Here is a 25440-nt window from a genome sequence, read left to right as displayed (position 1 = left end):
GATTATTCGTGAAAACCTGGACAGGTGCGCATACTGGAATTTACAAGGTGACCAATGAGAAGAAACCCGAATATCCAGAAACCCAAACTTGTGGAGAGAGAGCATGCAAACTCAGCTCACTTTTTTTTTTTTTGGCTCTCATGCCCTGTGATCCGGCTCTCCCCTGCTCCCTGGCAGGAGATTTTACTTTGGTGGTGTGTCGGTGGAGGTGCTGCGCTCCCGGCGGTGCGCACAGTGCGTACTGAGGCCAGACCGGGCAGGGCCGCGCCTCGTCAGTTTCCACCCCACTCTTCGGCTGGCTGGAGGAACATCCCCGGACCGTCCAACATCTGGACATCTAGCAGCAGAGGTCAGAAAACCCCCCCGGCTCAGAGACAGGGTGAGAGCGGAGCGATGCTGGCCATCTCTGAAATGACCAACGGGTGAGTGTCGGATCTCCGCAAGATGACATGTTTACTGGGAAAGTTAGGAAGTTGACAGGAGGAGAAACAAAAAGCTCCGTACCGTTACACTTCACATGAGCTGGACAAAAGTGTAGCTTAGTTTTCTGTTTATTCTTGTTTTTGTACAATAACTTGTTTGTTTTTTTTAATGGAGATGAGAAAAAAGTCTGTGTGAAGAAAAGGCGCTTCAGCAACAAACAATTAATTTCATTGTACAGCTTCAGTCTCAACTTGGCCACATGAAGTTCACCCTCCGCCGAGGGACTGACACAAGACATTACCGGTTCTTCAAAACGTTCAGATCAGATTCAGGTTGTTTAAAAGATATGCCACGCATAAGACATCACCAAAAGACCACAGCGTCTAATTCTGAGGACGCAGTTTGGTTTGTATGCCTTTCTGTTGAGAGCAGTGGCGGATAAAGAGGGAGCAGGGTCCTGAGCTCAACTCACCTCAGTCTTTCCCTGTCCTCTTTGTTGTCATTTTTCTTTAGTTTATTTGTGGTACGTTTGCATGTTTTTGGAATTATTTTCGGTGTCATGAAGCAGGCTTCACGTTTGCACATTATCATGTACGTGATGGTAATGTTGAGTATTGTAAAACAATAAGATTTCAATCTAACTGTTCATTTACAATCCATTGCACAGAACGAGTAAGATTGCTTCTCGCTGGGACGAGCAATGGGACTGTAACTTGTTAATGAATTACAAAAATAAGAGTTAATAAACTTCAATGCTAAACACGTCTCCACCAGTACAGACACCTATAAGCCTTCATTGAGGCTATTTCTGATGTGATATTTAAACAATGCATTCTTATATACTTATGCATTGTTGAAAGTATATAAGAATACTTGTGGAACCTTTATTTAATCAAGACCAATAATTAGTTTAGGCCATTTTGCGTGTCCATGTAATCTTGGTGTGCCTTTTGTTGGTGTGCCAAATCTCTCTATGATAGAAATACATCTGATTCTACATCTCTCTCTAATAGCTTTGGCAGATCTTGGCCTGTGTTTGTCTCTGGAGTCATTTTCACACTGACCCTGCAGCTCTTTGGTTTATGGGCTGAATAAAGACCCTCTCTTTATCATCTCAACACCCAACCGGTTTCACAAAAAGTCACTTTGTGGTTCTTTTGATCACTTCATGCATGTTTTATAACTTTGTCTGATAGTAGCACATCTTGTCGCTGTTGATATCTCTTTAGGTAGCTTTGTGTCTGGCTGTGCTTGAACTGCTCCCATGTAGATTCTAGCTTCTGTGTGTTGTCAGATGTTGGCGTGTCGCGTCAGCGTTTGCTACAGGCTTCATGCGCAGCACTGTCGTTGCATAACCCAATAATGTGTTTGGTAAGCTACTATTAAGATAGTCTGGGTTTTTTTTGTTGGTTACATAATGGTCGTGAAAGATGGAGATATTTATCCCCAGACAAATGCATGGAATATGCACATTCACTGATTATATTGGGAAAGGAATATTTTAAAAGGAGTGAAGATGTTCCCCAAATCTCCACATCAGCCTCCTCCCTGCTGAGGAATGTCCACATAAAGTCACTGGACAGTAGCTGCTTCTTTCCAAACCACTTCCTGACCATCCAGTCCCTGGAGACTCCCTTTTAGAGCAGTAGTTTTTCCACCAGTGTGAACACTGCATTCTGCACCATGGAGTAAATAAGAGCCTGGCATGGATCTTTTTTTTAAAGCACACAGGAGAGAAAAAGAAAGCCGTGAAAGGCTGAGCCCTCTAAAAATGAGAAGATTGTTGCATTCCCACTGCATTACGTTTTCATCTGATCCCACAGTGTGTTGATACAACGACAGCTTAAAAGAATGCCTCAGTCTCCAGTGTGGACTTGTCCTTGTTTGGAAGCAGTGAACCTGAGTGAAGTAGGATTTAACTGTGTGTGTACGAACTGGATGCAGGTGGTATGAGGAACTGTGGCTGCAGCTCACATACATAGGATTCGTCATACTCTGCAGGATATTTTAAAAGGCAGGGGAATAACTTAGAGTTCATTTCAATTGTTACAATTAGAATATTCATTTATCATCACACAATACCTTAAGAACATCTTGTGATATTTGCTCACCTTTGGATTATCCTGGAAATCTAGTACATTTCTTAACTTTTAACAAAACCTCTGCCATGTTGAGTAACGTCAGGGATACTGACATGAGCTCTCTAAAACCTCCCATTTTCTAACTATTGAGCATCTCAGTTACCCTTGACAACACACATGTATGGATGTAAGACACACTAAAAAGGCAGAATAACATTCTGGGACAAAGATGGGAGGAAACTATTGAGATAACCAATGTGGAAAACTGTGTTGAAACACAAGCATAAGTCTACTTTGCACTGCAGGGTTGCTTCATGTCACAACTGGTGTCGGTTCTCTGATGAAAGAAGCATTGATTCAAAGTTCCAGAAATATGCGTCTTTTCTAGACATTGTAACATCATGTTCCATTTGTTGAGTTTTACGATTGTTACAGTTGGTTCCTCACATAATCCACTCAAATTAAAGTGGTCAGATGCTTCCAAAAATTAACATGTGTCCAAAATAACTTCTGCACAGGAAGCATGAAGCTGGATGTTCCTTGTTGATAGAGTAAATGTCTATTAATAAGCGTGTAACAGCAATGTCATATGACTTTATTCTCATTTCAGTGCATCAATATTGTTCTGTACTCAAATATGTAACCAGTAAAATGTGTACTCCTTATTGCTGTTTGCAATAGTTATTTTCATTATATGTACGATGGAACCATAGATTATATGTACTTGAAATTAGTTATTGTGAGTGTTGAAGGAGTAGGAGGGATGTGTGGCCTATAATAAAACCAGCCACAAGGGGTCGGTGGTGATGGTTTGGTTGGATATTTGTGGAACTCTCATAGCAGTTTAATCTTCAGTCGTGGTGTTCGTACTCTCTCTTAATAGGAGAGTCTATTGTATAAGTCTATGTGTATGTTTTCTCTGGTTTATGAAGTTTAAGTTTCCTCTCACAGTCCATGTTTGAGATAAAAGCGTCTCCCTAAATCGATGTGACGGACATAGGAGTCTCTCTCCAGGTGCTCCTTGTGATAAACAGCTGACCTGTTGAGGATGGACCTGGTCTTCACCCATACTCAGCAGGGATCAGCTCAGATGAATGGCAGAATAGAAAATGGCTGAATAAATGGATACAACAATGTATTGGCACCAATTTCAGATTTTCTGCTCAGTGTTTGTCAGCTCCAAACATAGAGACACAATATTGTGACACTAAATTGAGGTAGTTCATGTAGCCTTTCACATTCACAGTGGAAGCTGGAGATAAAAGCACTGCTTTAGCAAAAATGTGAGAATTAATTTATGATCCATTTGTTCTTTTTCATCACCAACACCACCCCTTTGTCATGCTTTTTTTCCCTCAGCTCTTAACACTCCTTTAAGTATCTGAAACACCATTCTTATACATCCTCTTCATCTCTCACACGCGCACACACACACACACACACACACACACACACACACACACACACACACACACACACACACACACACACACACACACACACACACACACACACACACACACACACACACACACACACACACACACACACACACACACACACACACACACACACACACACACACACACACACACACACACACACACACACACACACACACACACTGAGAGAGGAAGTGATGTGGCCATGCAGGCAGAGATAACTGTAGTAGAAGTGGCAGAAGGGGCAGTCACTCATCGATCCTCCTCGCAGCTCGACACGACATCGGTAAGATGAATTAGCTTGAAATAACTTTAGTTGTAACTTTAGGAGCATCAGTACCTCCTCACCATCTGTTCATGTGATTCATGAACAGAGTGTTGTATTGTGTTGTTCACGAAGTGCATATTTTAAGGGCACATTTGAGTATTTCTCATGTTTTTATTTCTGGGGAAATGGACCAAGAAGGAAGTCAGCAATGCTTTGTTGATGATAAACTGTGTTTGTCGTGTGTACATCCTCCTGTATGAGTAAGATATGGTTCATTTTAAGGAGGATAATTTCACGATGAATAGTTTCTGTAAAAAGAGATTATTTATTCGATATAAAATGCTTGGGGCATAGTGCACGATGTGCTCTTCTGCAGATAAGCTTTACTTGTCTCCATCAGACGACAAAGAACCTGAAATGATGTCAGACAACATTATGACAGATAAGTTGGGACTGGAAGGGAGATGAGTCATCCCTACAAAACTGGATAATCCAGCAATTCATTATTTTCTTTTAATAAAACCTCTCAAATAAATTGAATTTGATTAAACAAATGAAAAAATTAATTATTGTATCTCCGTTTTTCAAAGGCAAATATATTGAATGTTTTAGGTACACAGTAAACACAGTGCTCCCACCTCCATCTTAAATATATCATTCTAATGAATAGTGTTGGAAGTGTCTTCATTTTACATGAGAGTTGTAGTACTCGTGCAGTCCACACAGTGGCAGTATACTCATGCCTGACAGTGACAGGCTTAACAAATGATTCTGCTGAAATTCAGTGGAGATAAATGATGAGAATGATAACGAGAAAGACTTGTCTTTAGACAAAAGCAGTGTTCCTGTGCATCTGGAGCTCGGAAAATAAAACTAACCCTCCCTTTGTCCTTTGTGTGCATATGAGTTTCGATTTTGACATTTTGAGAGCGGACTGAGTGAAGAAAGAGAAAAACAATGAATAATTTCTGATTCATCATGAAAGTTTTGACATACGCAGACGTGTGTGTGTGTGTGTGTGTGTGTGTGTGTGTGTGTGTGTGTGTGTGTGTGTGTGTGTGTGTGTGTGTGTGTGTGTGTGTGTGTGTGTGTGTGTGTGTGTGTTGTGGAATGCTGAACACGTCAAGGCAAGCTGCTGAAGGATCACACAGTTCACAGAGCATGTTCCTGTCTGCACACATTAAGGCAATACATGGTTTCTGTCAACGTATTACTTCTCCCATCAAGCGTTACTAAAACATATCCATTACCTCTATTGGTAGGTTTTAATGTTTATTCCATAATGATTTTTTGAATCAACCTTGAGAAAGCAAACGTTCAATGTTCTGTCACAAGTGGAATATTTATGGGATCTGATAGAAAAATGTATATTATGCAAGATACGAGCAGCATCATCTTCTCAGACTGGGCCTGATTACAGTGTCTCTGGGTAAATGATATCATCTTAGCCTGAATGTTGCTATCACTGCTATTAGCATTGACCTGTCAATCCATGTAGGTTGATATCCAATTATTTAGGAGGAATGAGCTTGTGCAGTGCTCCAGTGTAGTGTTTATATACCAGGTTTCAGGGTTTAGGTTTTAGGTTTGTTTTTTGCACTTTCCAGGTGAACGTACTGCCAAAACTTGCCAATTTAAAATGATCATCTTCTCAGTGTGTTCAGATGTTGTCTGAGGATTACCACTGGTAGATGACTGTATGAGAGTTAAGTGGCCTTGTACATGAAGGAACAGCTCAAAGATTAAGCCGACTAATCGCACAAATCCATAATATTGAGTCCTATAAGTCCTGTTCCTTGATATTGATGATGTCAGTATGTATTTGACCGGACAGAGCTGGACTGAAAATGTGCATATTTTATGTTTTGTGTCTGTAAAAGAGAACTGCTCACTCCCACGTCACTCGGCAATGAATTATTCAGAGGTTGACATTTCAGCTTTGCTCAATAGCTTGTTGTCTCTGCTCAGAAAATAACATGAGTTTTTAAACTGAGGAGATCAAATGAAAAGTTAATGCATCAGATTTGAAAATAAAAAAGTGTCTGTTTGGATTATGTTAAATTACAGTTTGTTCATCTCCTAGGGAAATACACAGGCTCGACTTTCTTTTTGTGAGCAGAGGTGATGTAAGCCCTCAAGTGAACATATTGACGATTTACATTCATCTACAAGTTTTCAGATGAATCCAGAGACAGTAAATTTTATCTTGAAGGGAAAAAAAAAAAGATTAGAAAGACAACTTGTTTTCCACGGTCAGGGAGCCCTGACCTCAGATGCCCTGTTCAGCACCATGATAACACTGCCATTGTGTTTCTCCTGCAGTATATAATTGTTAGAAGAGGGAAAAAGGGCCTCTTTTATCTTCTACTGTTTGTGTTAAAGAGCAGAATGAGTGAGAGAGTAGTGGGAGGCTCTCTGGGACAACGGGGGCAAAGACCAGCAAGGGTCCAATGTGGTCTTCTGTCTCTCTCTCTGATGTGCTCCCCCTCTACCTGCCGGGGGAGGAGGAGGCGGAGTCAGCAGTAGGTGTGCTGGCTGTGAGACCACACCCCTTTATATGCCCTTGCTCAAGGGTGTGAAACCTGGAGGTGTGTTTGAAAGAGAGAGAGAGGCGAGGAACTCATATTGGCATTGAACACACACAGTATCTTTGGATTATTTTCAATACTGAACAGGGTGTTCACAGCAGACTGAGGGTAGGAAGGAAGGAAGGGAGAGGGGGGGGGGAAAGAGAGTGGGAGAAGCAAAGAGATGAACTCTTTGAGGTTGAAAGAGTTGTCAAACTCTGACTTGTACAGGCGAAGACAGGAGAGACCAGACAGCTATGGGAGTCTGGCGAGGGACAGCTTCAGGTGAGTGTACCTGCATCAAGCTTTCTATATATTCAACTTTTTCACGAGCTCATGTTGCGAAAGTATTGGCTGAGCTGTTTTATTTCAGATGTTTCTGTGTTTTATGCTGATATTGTGCCTGATTGCAAAGATGGATTTTCATTTTGCACCGAATATTTCAACAATTTTAACCTAAATATTGTTTTGCAATAGAGAAACATATTTCACAGGTGTTGCTCACAAACAAGTAGTTCTTTTTAGCGCATCCCACATCAGTTGTAAAAACCTGCAACTTCCAATCCTAACTCTCCCCAGGTTGTTTTAAAAATGACAAAAGCTATTTGGTGTTCTCTACTCCTTATTATGTTATTCTTGTCTTTTTGTCTTTGATCAGCAAGACACGTTTTAATGTTCAGTTTGGGCTTGTTGAGGGGAGACGTCCTTGCTCGTGGGAAGTGTATTGACTAGGATAGATAAGGTGAGATGTGTTGAAGTGTTTGATGAGCAAACACTGCATCTCATGTCTGAATTCCTCTGAGTTGTGCGAGCTGCAGCTGCAGGCATGTACAACATGTCCAGACCTTTGAAATACTGATTTCACAACATTATAGTGCCAATCAGTTTCATATTGTCTTTTTTTAAAGTGTGTGTGTGTGTGTGTGTGTGTGTGTGTGTGTGTGTGTGTGTGTGTGTGTGTGTGTGTGTGTGTGTGTGTGTGTGTGTGTGTGTGTGTGTGTGTGTGTGTGTGTGTGTGTGTGTGTGTGTGTGTGTGTGTGTGTGTGTGTGTGTGTGTGTGTGTGTGTGTGTGATCCCAAAGTGGTTGGAGGAATGTAGTAATGCGAAGAATGTGGATGGAAAGAGGGAGCTCTCTCTTTGGAGGTGTCCTCCAGTCAAGCCACAGACACTCGGTTCTGGCTTTAGAACAGAGGGTGCGCTTTTTTAATAAAAACAGGATGGATGATGTTTTCTACACATTTTTCAGATAAAAGCAATAAGTAGACGGTTGAAATAACTATAATTTAATTCTAATTCAATTCGGCACATGGCTTCAGAACTTCATGCAATGAATTATTCTATTCTAAAGAAAATGCAGGAACAATCAGTTTGCAGATGAAGAAGTTTCATCCAGGTTTAATCAGTTGTCCCGAGGACATAAATGCGGTTAAAAAAAAATTATAATCCAGATGAGAGGATATGTAGACCACTGGGTGGGGATCCCATCTCTCCAGCAACATCTACTCATTTTGAAAAATATTTACCATTTCTGTAAATATAAATAAAACACACAGGAGTTCATTGTACTTTGGGGATTCATCTTTGTGTGGTGGTCAACATTGTTGTCTGAAAGCAAGAGCACACTTGATAGTGTTTAGAAAGAACACACAGCATCATTTGTGCATTATGAACCATGTATATACCATACAAATGTTACTTTGTGTTTTTCTTGTTCTGGACTCTTAAGTGAGCCCGGCCTCTGAAAGAACAGGTCAAAATGGCCCCAGGACACAATGTGCAAAACAAAGGAAATGTTGGTCATGAATTATGTTTGCACAGTCACTGAATCAGTGTGTGACGCTCTGTTTTACGTGCGTGTGTGTATGTGTATGCTCGTGTTAGACTGCACACACACTTGATGCAGTGCCAAAGGAAAAAAAGCTCTTGCCCAAAGCAGCCCTCAGGTCTGTGTTGCCATGGTTGCTGTTGACTCGAAGTGTGTGGGTGTGTGAACAGGGTGTGTTTGATTTCTTATCTAGGCTTGACTTGTAGCAGCTGAGAGAAGTCATGTGTTGAGGTCTAAAGATTTGAACCTTGTTAATGGCAGGAACAGAGATATTGAGCTGAAAATGAGGCCAGTTTGGACATCATCTGCATAAGTGCCCTCAACCTCGGCCATTAAGACTTAATAGCTGCTTGAATTATATAATAAAAACACATCTGTCCTTTTATATCCATCTAAATAGTCTTGAGGATGGGAGCCGAGCCTATGGTCTTTACATTGAATACTGTATTTCCTGCCTCTTGACATGAGTGACATGACCTATGACCCCTCGGGTTACTTTTAAGGACCTCATAAGGAAGTCCACATCCTATCCGGCAGTGGGATCTCACCAGACATCTAGCTGACTGCTGCCAGTTGCCGTAGCCATTTTTAAGCTTCGGCTGACATTCACTCACATTTGCTCACTGTCTGCGTGTCTTTCAGGAGCTTCATTTAATGGTAATCCAATGTATCTATTTGTTTCCATTATCTGGGGCATCAAGTATGAGCATTGGACAGTTTCACCGTTCATTTTACATAGTCTGTCATGCAGTACTCTACATTATTCACTGAGGCAGAAATAAGTAATTTATTGCATGTATGTACAGTACATGATCATATTGATATATTCATGATGTAAATATATCACATACTCCATACACACACAGTCACAGTAAAATTGTTTTATCTCAACATAATCATATTGCATAATCATATATCCAGTGTAGTTTGCATGTTTTACATATGTTTTTGTAGGCTTTAGATACTCTGGATTGTTCTCATAACTCTGTCTTTCCCCATGTTTGCCCTACAATAGACTGTTGCTCTTTCCAGGACGTACCCTGCCTCTCTCAACCTGTGTGCTGCCATAAGTCATAGATCAGCCCCTATCACACCACCTTCTCTTTACCATGGTTGGCACATGTCACGAGCCCCACGTGAACAAAGCACGCTCTTATGTCAGCCTGGACACCTGATTCTTGCACTGTAGCACGGGTCAGCTCGCCGTGGCTGTAATCAGGAGGAGAGTTTCCTGTCCAGCACCCTCCCTCCCTCTATCCATTGTACCCCAGTCACTCAACACGGGTTCTCTGAGATTCCCCAACAATGCATGCGAATTTCCTGTAATGTTCTGTCTACAAGCAGCTCCGGGGGATTTAACTGGTGCCTGGTGATATGTCGGGCTCATTATGTCATTCATTTCAGTGTTCAGGCTGATGATGGACCACAAACAGTTCACATGTCGGAGTAGTGAGGGAGAGCGATGGAAAGCAATGACGCCCTGGCTACTTCATCACCACTTTGGTATTCGGGATGTTGGTTTAAAAAAAAAAAAAATTACGGTATAAAAGTTTGAATAAATATGAGATGCATATTCAAATGAGTACATGTTGATTAAAGAATATTGATGAAAAATATTAGTAAAGAACTATGAATGGAATGTAAAGTTGGGTAGCCCCTTTTGCAGGAAGCAGAATTGGCTCTTACTATGTATACAAACTCTCTTTCACACATATACACTCACACACAGACACAAAACAGCAGCTGCCAGCACCTAGTTTGGAGTTGAGGCTCCACTGGGTGTCTATTTGTAGAGTGGAGCCTGTTTTACTGGAGTACTGAGGCACACTCGCACCACGCTCGCACAGATTGAGAACATTGTGCTGTTCTCTCATAACAAGCTGGAGGATTTGTTGTCCATCCGTTACTTTAGCAGGATATACACAACGGCTGTTCTCAACTGGAGTGTCTGCCATGTTTGTTCACTGAGTGTATTTCCGGATCTGGCCTGGTGTTGTTTTGATGGTTTTGGAGGTCATTCATTTGGATTTCACTGCATGAAAAGCTGAAATAAAGGCATTAAGTGGTTGAAAGGAATGCCTTGGCCTCAGGCTGTATTGCTATTTAAAAGATGATGAACATGTGTATAATTGCAGGTGTGGATCATGTCAAATTTACATTTTAAACCTAAACTGACACTGACTTGGAAACAAGTCACACCAGGTTTAAATGTGTAGGATTTTAATCTACCAAAGTACTTTCCTACCAAAAACTGAGTAATGTTTTGTATATAGAAACCGTAAATGGGAAGGTGTTGCTCATTAAGCTGCACTGGGGTAACCAAAGCCAGCCATCATGCTTATAAGAAGCTCGACTCTTACTACAGGAGTCTGATTTTGAATTTCCTGCTTTGTAGGCATCAGCAAAACATTAGGACTGTATAGCAGCAAAGCATGTATGGATGTTAAAGTCAGCAAGGCTGAAACAATTTTACATCAGTTGCTTCACTTTCAATGTTTTTGCAGACAGCATCTGCTGCATAGCTCATATAAAGAGGTTATTATAGCTTCAGTTTCTTCCGGTGTATGTTTGTCTAAACTTTCTTCTCCTTGGTTTTTGTTGATTCACAATTGTCAAACAGAGGTTGATATATCAACAGGAGTTTGTTCATCATTTCGTGAGTCTTATCTGCTTTGCTGGGCGATTTTCCCACTTTGCGCAAGATTGAGCTGGAGCCTCGGCGCTAGATGTATCAGAAAGCTGAGAGATCCGGCTGTTAAACACACACACACACACACACTGATACCTGATACCCCAGGGAGGTGTTCACAACGCTAATCCAAAGTATTAGAGGGTAACACTAAATGAAACATAATACATTTTGTCTGCTGATGTGTGATTATGTGTATGTGCTATGACACAGTGACCTCTGTCTGGAGAGGCGCCAGGGTGGGCTCTTTAATTTCAGTAACCTGCCCAAGAATAGACAAGCGGGTGTGACGGGAGGGAAGGCTGACTCTGTGTGTGTGAGAAAGAGTTGATGGAGGAATGAGAGAAAGGGGGAGTGTGTCCATGAGAGAGGGTGTGTGTGTCTGATAGAGAGAGAGAGAGTGCTCCCAAGCGCAGTGCGATCTGAGTTTCGCTCTACTTCTTGCTGTGTGGATTCCAGCTCTCACAGCCTGCCGCCTTCTTGTTATTGGAAACTCGCACTGAACCGCCACAGAAGATTTCTCCATTGGAGTATCGGGAGGTGTGATCGGAGCTACTTTGTGCAGGTGTTGCATGGACATTTGTGGGTAGTTCACACAATATGGAGATGAACGGCCGTGCCCTGCCACCATCGATACCTGAGGATGGTGAAGCCCCGGACCACATTTTTCATGGCGAGATGAATGGCTACCACCAGAGGCTTCATGCTGGGGATGGAGGAGAGGCTGAAGTCCCTGTGTCCAAATCCCAGCGGCGGAAAAGTGACGTCAAAGTCTATAAGGAGTTTTGTGATTTTTATGCTCGATTGTAAGTAGAAGAAAGAAGAAAAGAGGAAAGATATATGTGGACTAATCAAAAAAAAAAAATACAGATTACTCCAAAAAGCTCAATATATTATTTAAAAGTCCAGCCTTTATCATTGAGTGGCCTGTTCTGACAAATTCTTTCACCGGAGTGTTAAAAGATGTTCCTTTTTTTCCTAGCCTGCATCCTTTCCAGTGGCACCACACTCCCACCCTCAGTTGTCCTGTTGAAACCTAGACGTCATGGAGAAGATTAAACAGTCTAGTTATGAGCTGATTCCTATTTTAGCTGTTTTTACGATTGAGAACAAGATTGTCACAGAATTACAGATCATGATGAGTATTTGGTGACTGATATGCAACATAATCTAACAGTGTCGGAGGAATCGCTTGTAGGTGTGTTTAAGGGATTTTTTATTTAAATGATTGTTATTAGTATGTAAACCCCTGGTTTCCACGGGTTTTCCTGATTTGTTTAACCTGCCTTTGGTGCCATGTTTGTGCTGGGATAGCTGCAGGAGGGAGTCCACAGGAAATGCTATTTTTGCATTGAGAGGGGGAGTTGTTATGCAAAGTAGAATATGGCAACTGGCATCCAAAGTATGTGTGCCTGACAGATAGGGAGGCTAAATATATGTACTGTATTTTTGACTGATCTTGGATCATCACAGGCCATTGGAGAGCATGGACATAGAGGTCACCCATATGGGTACAAGAGGACAGTGGTGAAGATGTGGACAGACACGGATCATTCAGTGTCTTTAGACTCAGTTGGGAGGGGAAACACCGGATGACCAAAAGATGATAACATGACAGTCTCATCAGTCCCGAAAAGCATTGAAGGTCCCAGCTTGTAGTGTGGGCTTTGGGAAAATGTCTGATTTAAGTCACTCATTTCAGTAGAGCAACAAAGCAAAGGTTTTATATTTTGTAGTTTGGCAGACTTTGTATTCAGGTATTGATCAGCTTTTTGGTAATGGTGTCCTGTTCAACACACAAACAGGAAGAAATTGCATCTTTTACTCATTCTTTTTATGGTTCATCATATTCTGGACCAAAATATGCAAAGGGACACCGTTAATGATGTATATTTGGTAAAAACCCGAGTGGACATATTGTAGTCACATGCTCTCCAATGAAGGACTCAAAACTACATAGATTTATGTTGGAATCATGAAAAATGTCTTGCAAAGTGATGGCTGGCTGCTTTTTGGGAAAGAAGCTCAGTGATTCCAACAAGGTTCAGATTTGTGAACAAGTTAATTTCAACAAGTGTGAATGTAAAAAAGATTTAGGATATAATTTTTAATAAAAAACAATTTTGAAGTTTCCCACACCTGTAAGGTCTGTTTTGTGGCTCCCAACCGTGTTGCCATAACAGTAGAAATAATCAGTTTGTGTGAACTGTTGAGGTCAGTGTGTATGTGCGATGTGCTGGGAGAATCCTTGGCACTGCAGAACAACCTGGACGCCTACGTTGTTTCTGACTGCGCTCATTTTATAAACTCTTGGAAACCTGTGTGGAACAGTGAAACAGGGTGGAGGGAATAGAAGGTATCCATAACACGGGCGTTAGTCTGCATCCTCTCCGGTTGCTGACAGCCAGACTCCTTTTATAGTCACAACCCAGCTTGATGGGGTTAACAGGGCAGTTGTTTACAGAGAAGAAATCTGTACCCTGCCCACTTTTTTTTAGAATACAAGGAGGACATGAAACAAAGTTGGCTGTTGGTGGGAGGCTGATGATGGATCATGCCCCACTTGCTCTCTACCAGCTTCCGTTTTCAGTCTACAATTTTACGAAAAGTGTCAATAAACAATGACAAGGAGTATGAGAACTGGCCATAGCAGTGAGGTTAATAAAGAAAACTTTTTTTTCCTTTTTTTTTGTTTGAGTTGTACAACTGTAAAGGCTTGTCGTAGGGTGCGAGAGGCAGATAGGAGGGTGGAAATGCCTGAGGGATGTATCACTTCCTCACATAAATCCTCTGGACAGGGCAGGGCCCTCAGTTTGTTTGATATCAGCCCAGAATGGGTTCATAGAACAATATGTATTTGATAAGCCTGAGAGGAGTAGAGACATCTTGTTTCATTTTAAAGACATACCAGATCCCATTTACGTTTCTCTGAAAATGTTTGAGAAACAGATATGTGCTTAAAGAAATGGAAAGCCATGACAAGCTAAAGCTAGATTAAAAAAAAAAAGAATGAAGAACTTCTTTGTCTTGAAGTTTTTAGGATATTTCAACAATCCTCAAGTGGGTCTAACAAAGTTAAAGTTAACCAATTGCATCACTCCATACAAATCCTGCGGTGTGTGTATATATGTTGCCTGGATACTCTGCGGTATTCTGACCTTTAACAAAGCAGACACACTAGGATTGCCATGTTATTATCCTTTCACCCTTGTTGTCTCCCCCCCTCTTTAAAATACCTAACATACACTTCACCATTAACTACCACTTTGTCTCACTTGTCACTCTGAAAAATTTCAAATTTCTTTGACTGTTTCAAATAAGCGTCTTGCAGCTGTGGGGTTGGCTGCTTGGTTTGCAACAAAGATAATGTCCAAGTATTTATCAGAGGCAGAGCTGGTGAAATCTGTCTCACATCGTGAGAGCACTCTCATCCATGACCGCCATTCATAAATGAGAGTAGTTGGACTTGTTTAGTTTTGTTTATGGGACTAAAGTCAAAAAACTGTCTTTTTCGTGATTCAGGCTGGTTATGCACACTCTGCATACACACTAGCTACCACCAGTGGTGTTAAGATATTAGTGTGAATTGATTTGTCCATAATATGTGGAGTGATAGTTTTAATTCAAAATTGAAGGACGAATGTGGTTTGTATGTGCCTAGATCAAATCAACACGGACAATTCTGCTCTTAACTGAATGTTTTTTTTTGGTTTACTTAATGTTTCTGTAGAGAGAGAAAAGTTGCCTTTTCTCTGGTAGTTCCCACTGCCTGCTCAAAGTTCTTACATGACTATTGTCTAATCTAAGGAAAATATTAGTTTGGGCCCTGTTGGAGTGTTAGTCATGTTTGGGAATGGGATTGTAAAACAATTTTAGTTGTGTTATGAAAGGCCAAAGTCAGCTCACCGTGTCACTTCGTCCATCCATCTTTGATGCTGTTTTTATCCAGTACAGGCTCTTAGGGGGCCGGGGCCGGACCAGCTGGCTTTGTGTGAAAGCAGGGTGCCCCTGCATGGGTCTTCAGTTCATCTCACACACATTCACACAAGCTTTACCAATTAAGTATTTGGACTGTACGAGGAAACCAGAGAAAACACACACCCGAAATACACCTGAAAACATGACTGTGTGTGTGCATGTGTGAGTGTGTATCTTGGTTGATAACCTTTTGCATCATATTTTTCCACCAACATGTTCTCATGTCTTGGATTTTAACTTCCAGCTGGTATCGTGGCAGAGAAAGAAGCTGATGTGATTTTGCAATATCGTGTTAATATTTGGTTAATACAAGGCATTGTCAGAGCAAAAGTGTTAGAGAGCAAAAAAAGAGGATCAAAACACACAGATACTTCATTTAAAGTTTATTCTCTTTGTCAAAAAGGAAACTACAAAAAATGTCAACTTAAAGATAAGGCAGCGTAGGGGTAGAATCTATAGAAACACAGAGTGAACATCAAGGCAGAGACACAGACTGAGGTCTTAAATCGACACACTGGGAGTCGGGTCTGGTGAGACACAGCAGACAACAATCAGCGGTAATCAGGGAGGACATGAGGGCTGGGAAAAATACACTGTACACGGGCATGGAGAAAAAAACTAAACGGGATGCATTAGTGAATCCAAAACATGAAGAACAGGGGAAGGCACAAAAACAGAGTTATGACACAAACAAAATAATAAAGACGTGAATGATGAAAATATGAGGAAAATATAAGTAAATATACTTTGAGTGAGAGAAATGTTGTTTTTAACGTCTTTTAAATTCAGTGTCATGATACAGTTCTTTTAACAAATTTTGACACAAATCTGAGAAAAATGCAATCAGGATGACTCAGTTGCATTGTAAGTCCAAAGAGAAAAATATGAATACTGTCGGTATATAATAGTATATTCCATGGCCACACATTTACACTATGTTGTATTATGTTGAATATGATTCTTTTTTGTGTTATAAGTTATGACATTATTCTGTCATTTTAGCACCCATTAATTTTTTTTTTAGATATTTAATAAGAGAAGCCCAATTGTGATCTTAACTGTTACATTTTGTTTCCCTCTCAGCAACATGGCCAATGCACTGGCCAATGCTATGTGTGAGCGCTGCAAGAGTGGCTTTGCTCCGGCCGAGAAGATCGTTAACAGTAACGGCGAGCTTTACCACGAGCAGTGCTTCGTCTGTGCCCAGTGTTTCCAGCAGTTCCCCGAGGGGCTCTTCTACGAGGTAACATCTTGTCATATGATCACCTCACACAAGATGCATGGCTGAGTAACATAGATCATAAATATTTGCATTGTAAATTGCTTGGATGTGATATTTTTATGACTACCATCATTTAGAGACCGATTGCTCTGACCGGTTGAATCATGCTTAAAGACTCTGCACATTGCAGCTACTATTTCTTCTTCTCATTGTTAATGTTTAAGCATGCAAAAAATATTGTCCATTTACACAAAATAATAGTATCCAATAAAATAGTTGCTCTGAAAAGATAAATAGTTCCTTTGTTATGTGCTGCCTCTCTCTTTATGGACAGTTCAATAACTGTAGTGCAAAAGACTTCTGTGAGAGCACTCCCCATTGAATCTGTACAGCTAAGGTAAATAAAGACGTGCTGTATTGAATTGTTAAAAGCTTTCTTCCAGTAAACAAACTTCTTTGCCTCGACTTAAAGCCAAACATGTGGTGCTCCTTGTGTTAGTCACTTCATTAGAGAGTTAATCTTTGTAGTCCCAGTCGATATAAACATTAGCGCCACGGGCTATACTTTAATCTTCCATCGTTCACTCCAAGGTGTATCAACGCCTGAAGCCGTGTGGCTTACCTCAGATAATTCCCACCAACTCTCATATTACATTCTCCAACTGAAACTGAGCTGATGTTGAATTCTGACAAATCTGCATTTGACAAATTGCTCATTGCTGACTGTCATTGACTGGATGAGTGACATTGATTGAAAAAAACAACTATTATGATGACTGTAATAATAATGACTATACTAATAAATAAATAATATTGTGTACATTAACTTGTATGTTTGGTTGTTTTTAATATAACTGCTTAATTTTTCATTTAGTCTTTTCAAAATGCAGCAACTTGAAATCAATAACGTAAGGTGGATATGAAATAAATAATATGCAAGATTCTCCATAGAAATTGTAGTGAGGCAGGCAACTGAAGTGTTTCTGTAATAGGCATTGCTGTGGTTACAGTGCTCCACTATGAATCCACAGTGGTTTCTTGGCTGGACAATTACTGGATCATCATTGGCAGAATGATATTCTGCTTCACATCTGCTTTTTGATTTATTTTTTTTTTTTTTTTTAACTCAATCAACAGCATCTATCTCTAAGTCAGGGCAGACGATGGGCAGGCCAAGAGTCCATGAAGCAGAAAGTGACTCTTGTATTTCAGAAAATAGCTCTTTGTATCAGGTGGCAGATTTGAATTTAAATAACTTTTCTGGGAGCCCCACAGTTTTAATTTATCTTTGGCAACAACAACCCTTTGCTGTTACTATTTCTAATCCTCATAACATGCAGAAGTCTTCTATGAGTAAAAGCTGGGGAGAGGTCTAGTGTATATAGGTTGGAAGGAACACTGTTTATCAGATTTACTCTGATGACTACGGTACACTAATACATATACCAGTCTTTAGTTGTGTGCTTTGTTCACTGTGCACAAACTGATTCTGTTGACAGTTCGAAGGGAGGAAGTACTGCGAACATGACTTCCAGATGCTTTTCGCTCCCTGCTGCCACCAGTGTGGTAAGTCCAGCGAAGGAGTCGCCTTTCCTCACATGCTCACACCTTTTCAGGGTCAATATTAGTACTGAACCTGGACTTTGTGCGTCTGAAACAATACATTATCTGTGCCACTGTTTGCTCATAATGTCAATGTCATTATTTCTTCCAGGGGAGTTCATTATTGGCCGCGTGATCAAGGCGATGAACAACAGTTGGCATCCGGACTGTTTCTGCTGCGATATCTGCCAGGCTGTGTTGGCAGATGTTGGATTTGTTAAGAATGCTGGGAGGTTAGCAGCTCTGCAATTATTCATCCTCATTTCACAGTTGATATTCACTTAATGAGTTGTTGTCCCTGGAGAAAGATACTTTCTTTCATGCTGCTTTTCTTGGATTTTTTACATTTATAACTTGTAGAGATATTTGTCAAGGATCCTGAGAACCCTTTCCTTCCAGTCCCCAGCTTCTAAATGGATCTACTTGGAAAATGTTAATGTCCGCTGAGATTTGAGTCACTGCCTTAGAGTTCTGCCAGATTTAGGGGGCATCTTGTGGTTCCTTAGACTTTGTCTGATCTGTCAAAACTAGGTGTTAAAAGAAAACCATCATACCGGGGGAATGTGCCTGCCAGCATATGTATTCACGGTGATGTTTTAGTAAACAAGAAGAAGCCTCTCTTACGGGCAGTCACAGTAGTTACACTATTGATCAAACTCAAGGGATGAAGTATGTCATCGAGTGTTTCTCCTTGTTTTCCTCAGGCACCTGTGTCGCCCGTGTCACAACAGAGAAAAAGCTCGGGGACTGGGCAAGTACATCTGCCAGAAGTGTCACGCCATTATTGATGAGCAGCCGCTGCTGTTTAAGAATGATCCCTACCACCCCGATCACTTCAACTGCAGCAACTGCGGGTAAACATGCAAAAACTGGCTCTGGCTTCTATCATTGCACAGAGGAAGTAATGCAACTTTCCAATAATCTGTCGCAGTATCGGATGACTTACGTACATGTTTCTTGAAATACCTGCTAAGACATATGTGTTATGCAGTCCTCAGTTTAGTTAAGCTTGTTTATACAAGGACCCAGCAGCCCGACTCCCCTGATATTAGAGCAGATCAGTTATCATTTGTTTGTCTCTGATTGAATCTTGTTCTGTTAAATAAATGATTAAGTAAATAAACCTCAAATAACATATTTCTACAATTTGTGCACATTTAGTCTGCACATATTTAGAAATATAGCAGTTATTAAAATAATTCGTATTAATTATAAAACAGAGGCATGAGATTGACGCCAAACAATGGACCAAAAAGACTAGATAGTGCACTCTGCTGGACAAAATCAATAACTACATTTTCAGGTACAAATATAGTGAAGTGGCCCAACAACCATCATCAGTGTTTCTACCATTATATAAAATGATAGTCACAAACAAGTTATTTTATTACATAATAAGAAATGATGTGATCAAATTTATGTCTGCATAAATCTATTCCATTACATATAAATGTACATTTTATTTACTTTTATCAGCTTATATTATTAAAGTCACACCCGCAATCTTATTAAACATTTTGCAAACTTGTTACATTGCACTTCTCTCCCTTTATTCATTGTATGTTGTATTTTCTTTGTTGTTAACATCAGCTACAATTTACTGCCGTTGAACTTCTTAAATAGGTTGATTTAAGTGGAATCAGACCTGATGATACTTAATTGTTTCCCTGCAGTAAGGAACTGACAGCTGATGCAAGGGAGCTGAAGGGGGAGCTCTACTGTCTCCCCTGCCATGACAAGATGGGGGTTCCCATCTGCGGCGCTTGTAGGAGGCCCATCGAGGGCCGGGTGGTCAATGCCATGGGAAAGCAGTGGCACGTGGAGGTCAGTTGTTTCACAAATTCCCGCTCTTGAAAAAAAGATCAATTTTACTTGCTTAGAAATAGTTGTCAAATTGTTTAAACTGCAGACTTTTTTGCCAGATCTTTTTCTTCACAGTTCCAGTCCCTCTTTCCTCTCATCTACATCACCATTCCTTTACCACCTGTTTGTCCCTTTGTTATTTTTTTTCTCTTCTTTCATTCCTGTGTCTCCTTTCCATCACATGTAGCACCACGTCTGCACTGTGTGTGAGCGCCCATTTCAGGGCCACCCTTTTTATGAGCGAGGTGGTCACGCCTATTGCGAGAAGCACTTTGATATGGTATGGGGATCATGAGATCGGCCTCATGTTGAGTGTTGCCGCTCCTCCCTGCCTGGCTACAGTCTCCTGGCTTCCATACAAGGGCTGCACTTGTATTTAGATTAACCAGCTGACCAATCAAAGTTGACATATTGGCCATTTCAAACCATATTACCTCAGACGTATATCATGAGGTCAGAAAACATTTTCAACTCTGTATTCTCCTTCAGTTTAAAAAGAGGAATACAGATGAAATTAGTGTCTTCAATGTTTTATGAAAAGGCTTCTATAGATTTTGATAGTCCATTTCTGTATGAAGCTCTGTCACAACATGATTGTACCACAATACAATTTCAGTGATGTGAAATGTAAAACATGATACCTCAAGTGCAATTTTTGTCTATTTTCACGATTAAAGAAAAGGGTATATTTACCACACCTTTCCGTAGCTCCTCTCATGTGTGTTTTATGAATGAACACCCAGTAGAGGTCCCTATTCCACCACTTGCTTGCCTCTGTATGGACGCAATTCCAGGATATCTGCCTTTAACTGGCCTGGGTTTGGTCTAAGTGACACTATGCTGCTGTCTATAACAATGTCAGAGTGTGTTTATGAAGTGACTCATGGTTGCGCATACTAACCAATGTGTGCCTGGCTCTGGATTTGCTTGCAGCATTTTGTGTGTGCTAAGTGTGAGAAACCCTTCCTGGGACACCGCCACTACGAGCGTAAGGGCCTGGCCTACTGCGAAACGCACTACAACCAGGTAACAGCCACAATACTGCCAAGGTTTATGTCAAACATACAAACGAAGCTCATCTCTCACTACAGAGACATACTTAGTTTAGATTAACAACAACCTGGTATGTGTCTTCGATTTACATTCTGAATTCATGGTTTGGAGTGTAAGATAGTCTACAACTTGTTGTTGAGTACGTTTTCCTGCAACATGCAATATTTCTTTGTCCACTGTATTGGCCTATATTAGGATGCATGTGTATGTCTAAACAATACATAAGGATGAAAAGATAATTTTATTTTCTGTAGTTTACAAAAAATAGTGGAAAATATATATATATATATATTACTGCACATGAAGTTGAGTTTTGAATATATTTTGGTTGAAAATATTCATCCATCGAGCCATCATCTATACCATCTTGGCTGGAACATAACTTAACAGTCCCCCAGTGCATCACAAGGCAAACATAGAAAAACACAATTTTACACACTCATATTTTCATCTCCAGGCAGTTTGGATTCACAAGTCATCCTCAAATGCATGTATATGGATTTTGTTAGCAAACAGAAGTAACCAAAGAACAGCCACTCAAAGAGAATGTGCAAAACTGCACTCTGCCTGGTTTAGGAATAATATTTTGAATATTTAATACAAATATAGACTTTGAGTCTTGTTTTTTAGATTCACCTACATACATCTATACATCTATATTGATATATGTGTAGATATAACCAAAACAAACATAAAAACCTTTTTGATTCCAGCAATAGTTACAATATTGTCCACATCTATTATTCCCACTTCATACTGACTTGAGTAATGGGTGTTACAGCCCGTTGTAACAAGCAAAACGCATAAAGAATACAAATCGTCTTCTTTTCTTCGATGTGTGTATGCACGATGCTTGAGGAGAAAGAGCTGATATGTCACTGTGTTGCTAACCTCCCGATTTTGTCTCCTGGTCACCCTCAGCTGTTTGGGGATGTCTGCTACCACTGCAATCGTGTTATTGAAGGAGATGGTGAGTGAACGCTTTCTGATTTAAAATACATAGCCTCATGGACAGAGTGTCCACCACTCCTATTTGACTCTCGATCTGAGCTTATTTGACGATATTAAGCTTGACAAAAAAAAATGTGCCTTGAATCCAGATTGAACAGCATTTGTTTAATGTAATTCATATGATAATATACGACGCCATCTCATGTGACTGTTTTTTTTTTTCCAGTGGTGTCTGCCCTTAATAAGGCTTGGTGTGTCAACTGCTTCGCCTGCTCTACTTGTAACACCAAGCTCACCCTCAAGTAAGTAAAGCAGCATGTTTTACAGACAGACTTTAACAACACTCTCTATTCATCTTTGTTCACCTCAATTATATTCTCATTGGTCTTCTTGCTTTGCCAAAAATGTCTTTCACAATTCTGCAGCTGAAACCTTTTGCTCCTGTTCGCTGTTTTTAAGTTTTCTTCCATCCTAATCTTCTCCTTTTTCTGTAAATGTGTTTGTTTTTGGGGCATGTCTTTCTCTTTTCCTCTCAATCTCCTCTTTCTGTTTCCATAACTCCCTGTCCAATCAGGGATAAGTTTGTGGAGGTGGATCTGAAGCCGGTGTGTAAGCACTGCTATGAACGCCTCCCAGACGACATGAAACGCCGGCTGGCCAAGCGCGAACGAGACTCAAAAGACAAGAAGAAGAAATTATTGATACCCATGTGTCTGTGATCCTCTCTTTCTCCTTTTTCTTCGCTTCAACTGTTTCCCCGTCGGTCAGTTTCAAGCTCCCTTGCCACTTGTTTCTGTTTCATTTGTGTGTCATGAACCTTAAATGTCCAACTTCAGCGTTAACCCTCCTATCACTGAAATCCTTCAATCCAGTGGCTCAGAGTAGGGACATAGTAATCGAACAGAGTGAATGCACGTTCCAGTGACCCAACATAAGAAAGGTTGCAACACATGACCACTTCTCAGCAGGAAATGCTGGTCAGGATTTAGACTGGAAGCCTTTTGCAATGCAAACAGGAAAATCAAATCAATCGCATAGTGAAGTGGAGGCTTTGTTTCTTGGGTCTCCCAGTCAGTCTGGGGTTAGGTGTAACACCATAATCACTTCCGGCAGCTCTCTCGCCCCAGCCACGGGAGGGCAGAGGTCCCACTGGCCTCGACACGTGACGCGCACTGGACCTGCAGCGGTCGTTAGCTTTGAGAAGAATGTCACCCAGAGGCCACTGAGGGGAGCGGGACTTCCAATCCAGTACATTTAAAAGACTTTTAAAAAGCTCCGTCAATGCCAAAATTTAGTTTTGAGCTCTTTTCAACCCTAAAGCACACTTATCGGTGAAGGAATATATACATTACATTGATGTTCATCAGTTAGGAATCGTGCAGAAAACATTTTTGCGACAAAGTTCATACATTTTCAGGTGATTAGTGAAAAAATGGGCACATATGTTTAAGCTCAAGGTTGCACGGACAGCTTCATGAAAAACTAATTCATCAACAAACATAAAGCCTTTTTAAATTAGGAAAAAAAAAAAGATCTCTGCATGTCTACGTCAAACATTGACATTGAAATGTGCAGCCTGAGTAGTAGTTGTGGTGTTCAGTTATTTCATTTAAACATTGCTTCAAAACCTGTTGTTTGGGCCCTAACAGCAACCCTTCGTCGTTCTTTCACAGGAACAAGTTTGTGGAGTTTGACATGAAGCCAGTGTGTAAGAAGTGCTACGAGAAGTTCCCTCTGGAGCTCAAGAAGAGACTGAAGAAGTTGTCTGAAACTGTTGCACGTAAATAAATACACACATCCGTGCTGCTGGAAAGAGGGCAGGCACGCAACGTGCCGGCAAATAAAAGGCGGAAGTGATTTGTGTTTTATACGATAAAATATTACCGTACTTTAGTATAGTGTTCAGCACTCTTGTATTTTCAGTTACGGTTCAAAAGTCTTGATTTCATGAACCTGACACCGGCAGTATGTCTGACACTCACTCGTGTTGCTTTGCTTTAAGCTGTTAAGTGCCTTTCTCCTCAGAATCGACATTGTATTTTCACATGCACGCTTATTGCCCCGCAATGTATAGATAATCCATATATGAATAAAACACATAATGGTCCTATATTTAAAAAGAACTTAATATCTTTCAGACACCAAAGAAACATGGAAGTATAGTTACCCAAAGTTGACAGATGGATGCCACATAATGTGTTGGCTTGTTTGACTGATGTTACAGCTGCATTTCTCTTAACAATCATGTAAAACCAAAGATATTGTAGTGTTAATGAATGTGTATATAATCTCCTTGGTTCGTTTGTATTATTTTATGTATCATTATTAATGTATTTACTTTAATAATGTTGGAAATAACTTGGATTAGTTGACTTTTCAGTGCCGCCCAATTTCTGTACAAACTTGGCATTTATTGGTATTTAATCAACAGTTTCTTAGTTTATAACAATCCAAAAGAAACCAATGTTTTCATGCTAAGGCAGCTCGATTACAGAAAGAAAAAAAAACAAACATTTAATTAACATGAATGCAGCTTCAGTTCTGCTGAGTAGTTACAATGTCCCTAACACACTGTCAACAGGTGCTGGACATAATATGCATTACAGTGACAGGATTTATTGCTTGTCAACTTGGTAACTGTGTGTCTGTGTGTTACAACATGACTTTTGTGGCATGTGCAGAGACCAGATGTAATGTTCGCTGTTTGAACGTTTGCCCATGTTGTTGTAATCCAGGGAAAGTGATCCTCTTAAGGAGGTGCACCGACTTCCGCCGAGGCTCAGATCGCACTGAGGATGAAAAGCCAACTGTTCTCATTGTCCAAATGTTTCATTTGAGTTTCTTTTCATCATGGGAAGCATGTTTATTTTATTTCTTTTTTCCATAAAAGCTTAACAGAAATACACATTCCATCGTTTTTATGAACACAACGCACATTCTACTGTTGTGCTTCTATTGACTGCAACCCCCATGATTTATCTCATGCAGTAAAACCTATTCGCTGGAGTGGGAACTTCAGTTTCACACTGCATAGACAAACACTGCTCTGAAAATGGATTTGAACTTTGTCACATATGGAGAGATTTGTTTGTGTTTCCACACCAAATGTGCGTACTCCGGACTTAATTGAAAAGTTACTTCATTTCATGTCAGTATGTTCACTCGCCTAAATAAACGTATTTGCCAATACTGTGTGCCTGTGGTCATGTTTTTGGTCCTCTTCAAAAGTGCAATACAGCTTAAAGGTCAATAGATTCTGAAATGTATGCTAAAATCCTACACTTTATTATTTTTCTTTTTTTATCATTGTTACGGATCCTGTGGCGTCTCGATGTGGAAGAATGAGAAAATACGTGTTTCAGGGCAGAATAATAATTGCATGAGAGTTGAAAATAATTATGCCATGGCATATATCAACCTGCTTGAATTAAGAAAAAAAACATATTTTTTTATGGAGTATATTGGAAAAAGGAAGT

General features: G+C 40.4%; 1 protein-coding gene across 5 annotated transcripts; it reads left to right on the top strand.

The window, feature by feature from the left end:
- The first annotated feature begins 276 nt into the window (after positions 1-276).
- On the top strand, positions 277-25153 carry lims2 (LIM and senescent cell antigen-like domains 2). 5 transcript variants are annotated; one of them, XM_080497828.1, is made up of 11 exons: positions 277-422; positions 16357-16516; positions 17995-18061; positions 18210-18330; positions 18802-18951; positions 19771-19921; positions 20894-20986; positions 21935-21983; positions 22191-22266; positions 22539-22727; positions 23638-25153. In XM_080497828.1, exons 1-10 carry the CDS (start codon positions 394-396, stop codon positions 22681-22683), a joined length of 1041 nt encoding a protein of 346 aa, XP_080353954.1. In that variant the 5' UTR covers positions 277-393; the 3' UTR covers positions 22684-22727; positions 23638-25153. The 5 variants fall into 5 exon arrangements, with proteins under 5 accessions (XP_080353954.1, XP_080353953.1, XP_080353950.1 ...); XM_080497827.1 differs by lacking the exon at positions 277-422 and adding an exon at positions 6957-7066; XM_080497824.1 differs by lacking the exon at positions 277-422 and adding an exon at positions 11649-12101.
- Positions 25154-25440: the final 287 nt, after the last annotated feature.

This window comes from Blennius ocellaris (genome assembly GCF_963422515.1).
Source record: "Blennius ocellaris genome assembly, chromosome: 6".
NCBI lineage: Eukaryota > Metazoa > Chordata > Actinopteri > Blenniiformes > Blenniidae > Blennius > Blennius ocellaris.
The sequence above is the reverse complement of the archived record's forward strand: the minus strand, read 5'-3'. Positions and strand labels throughout refer to the sequence as shown.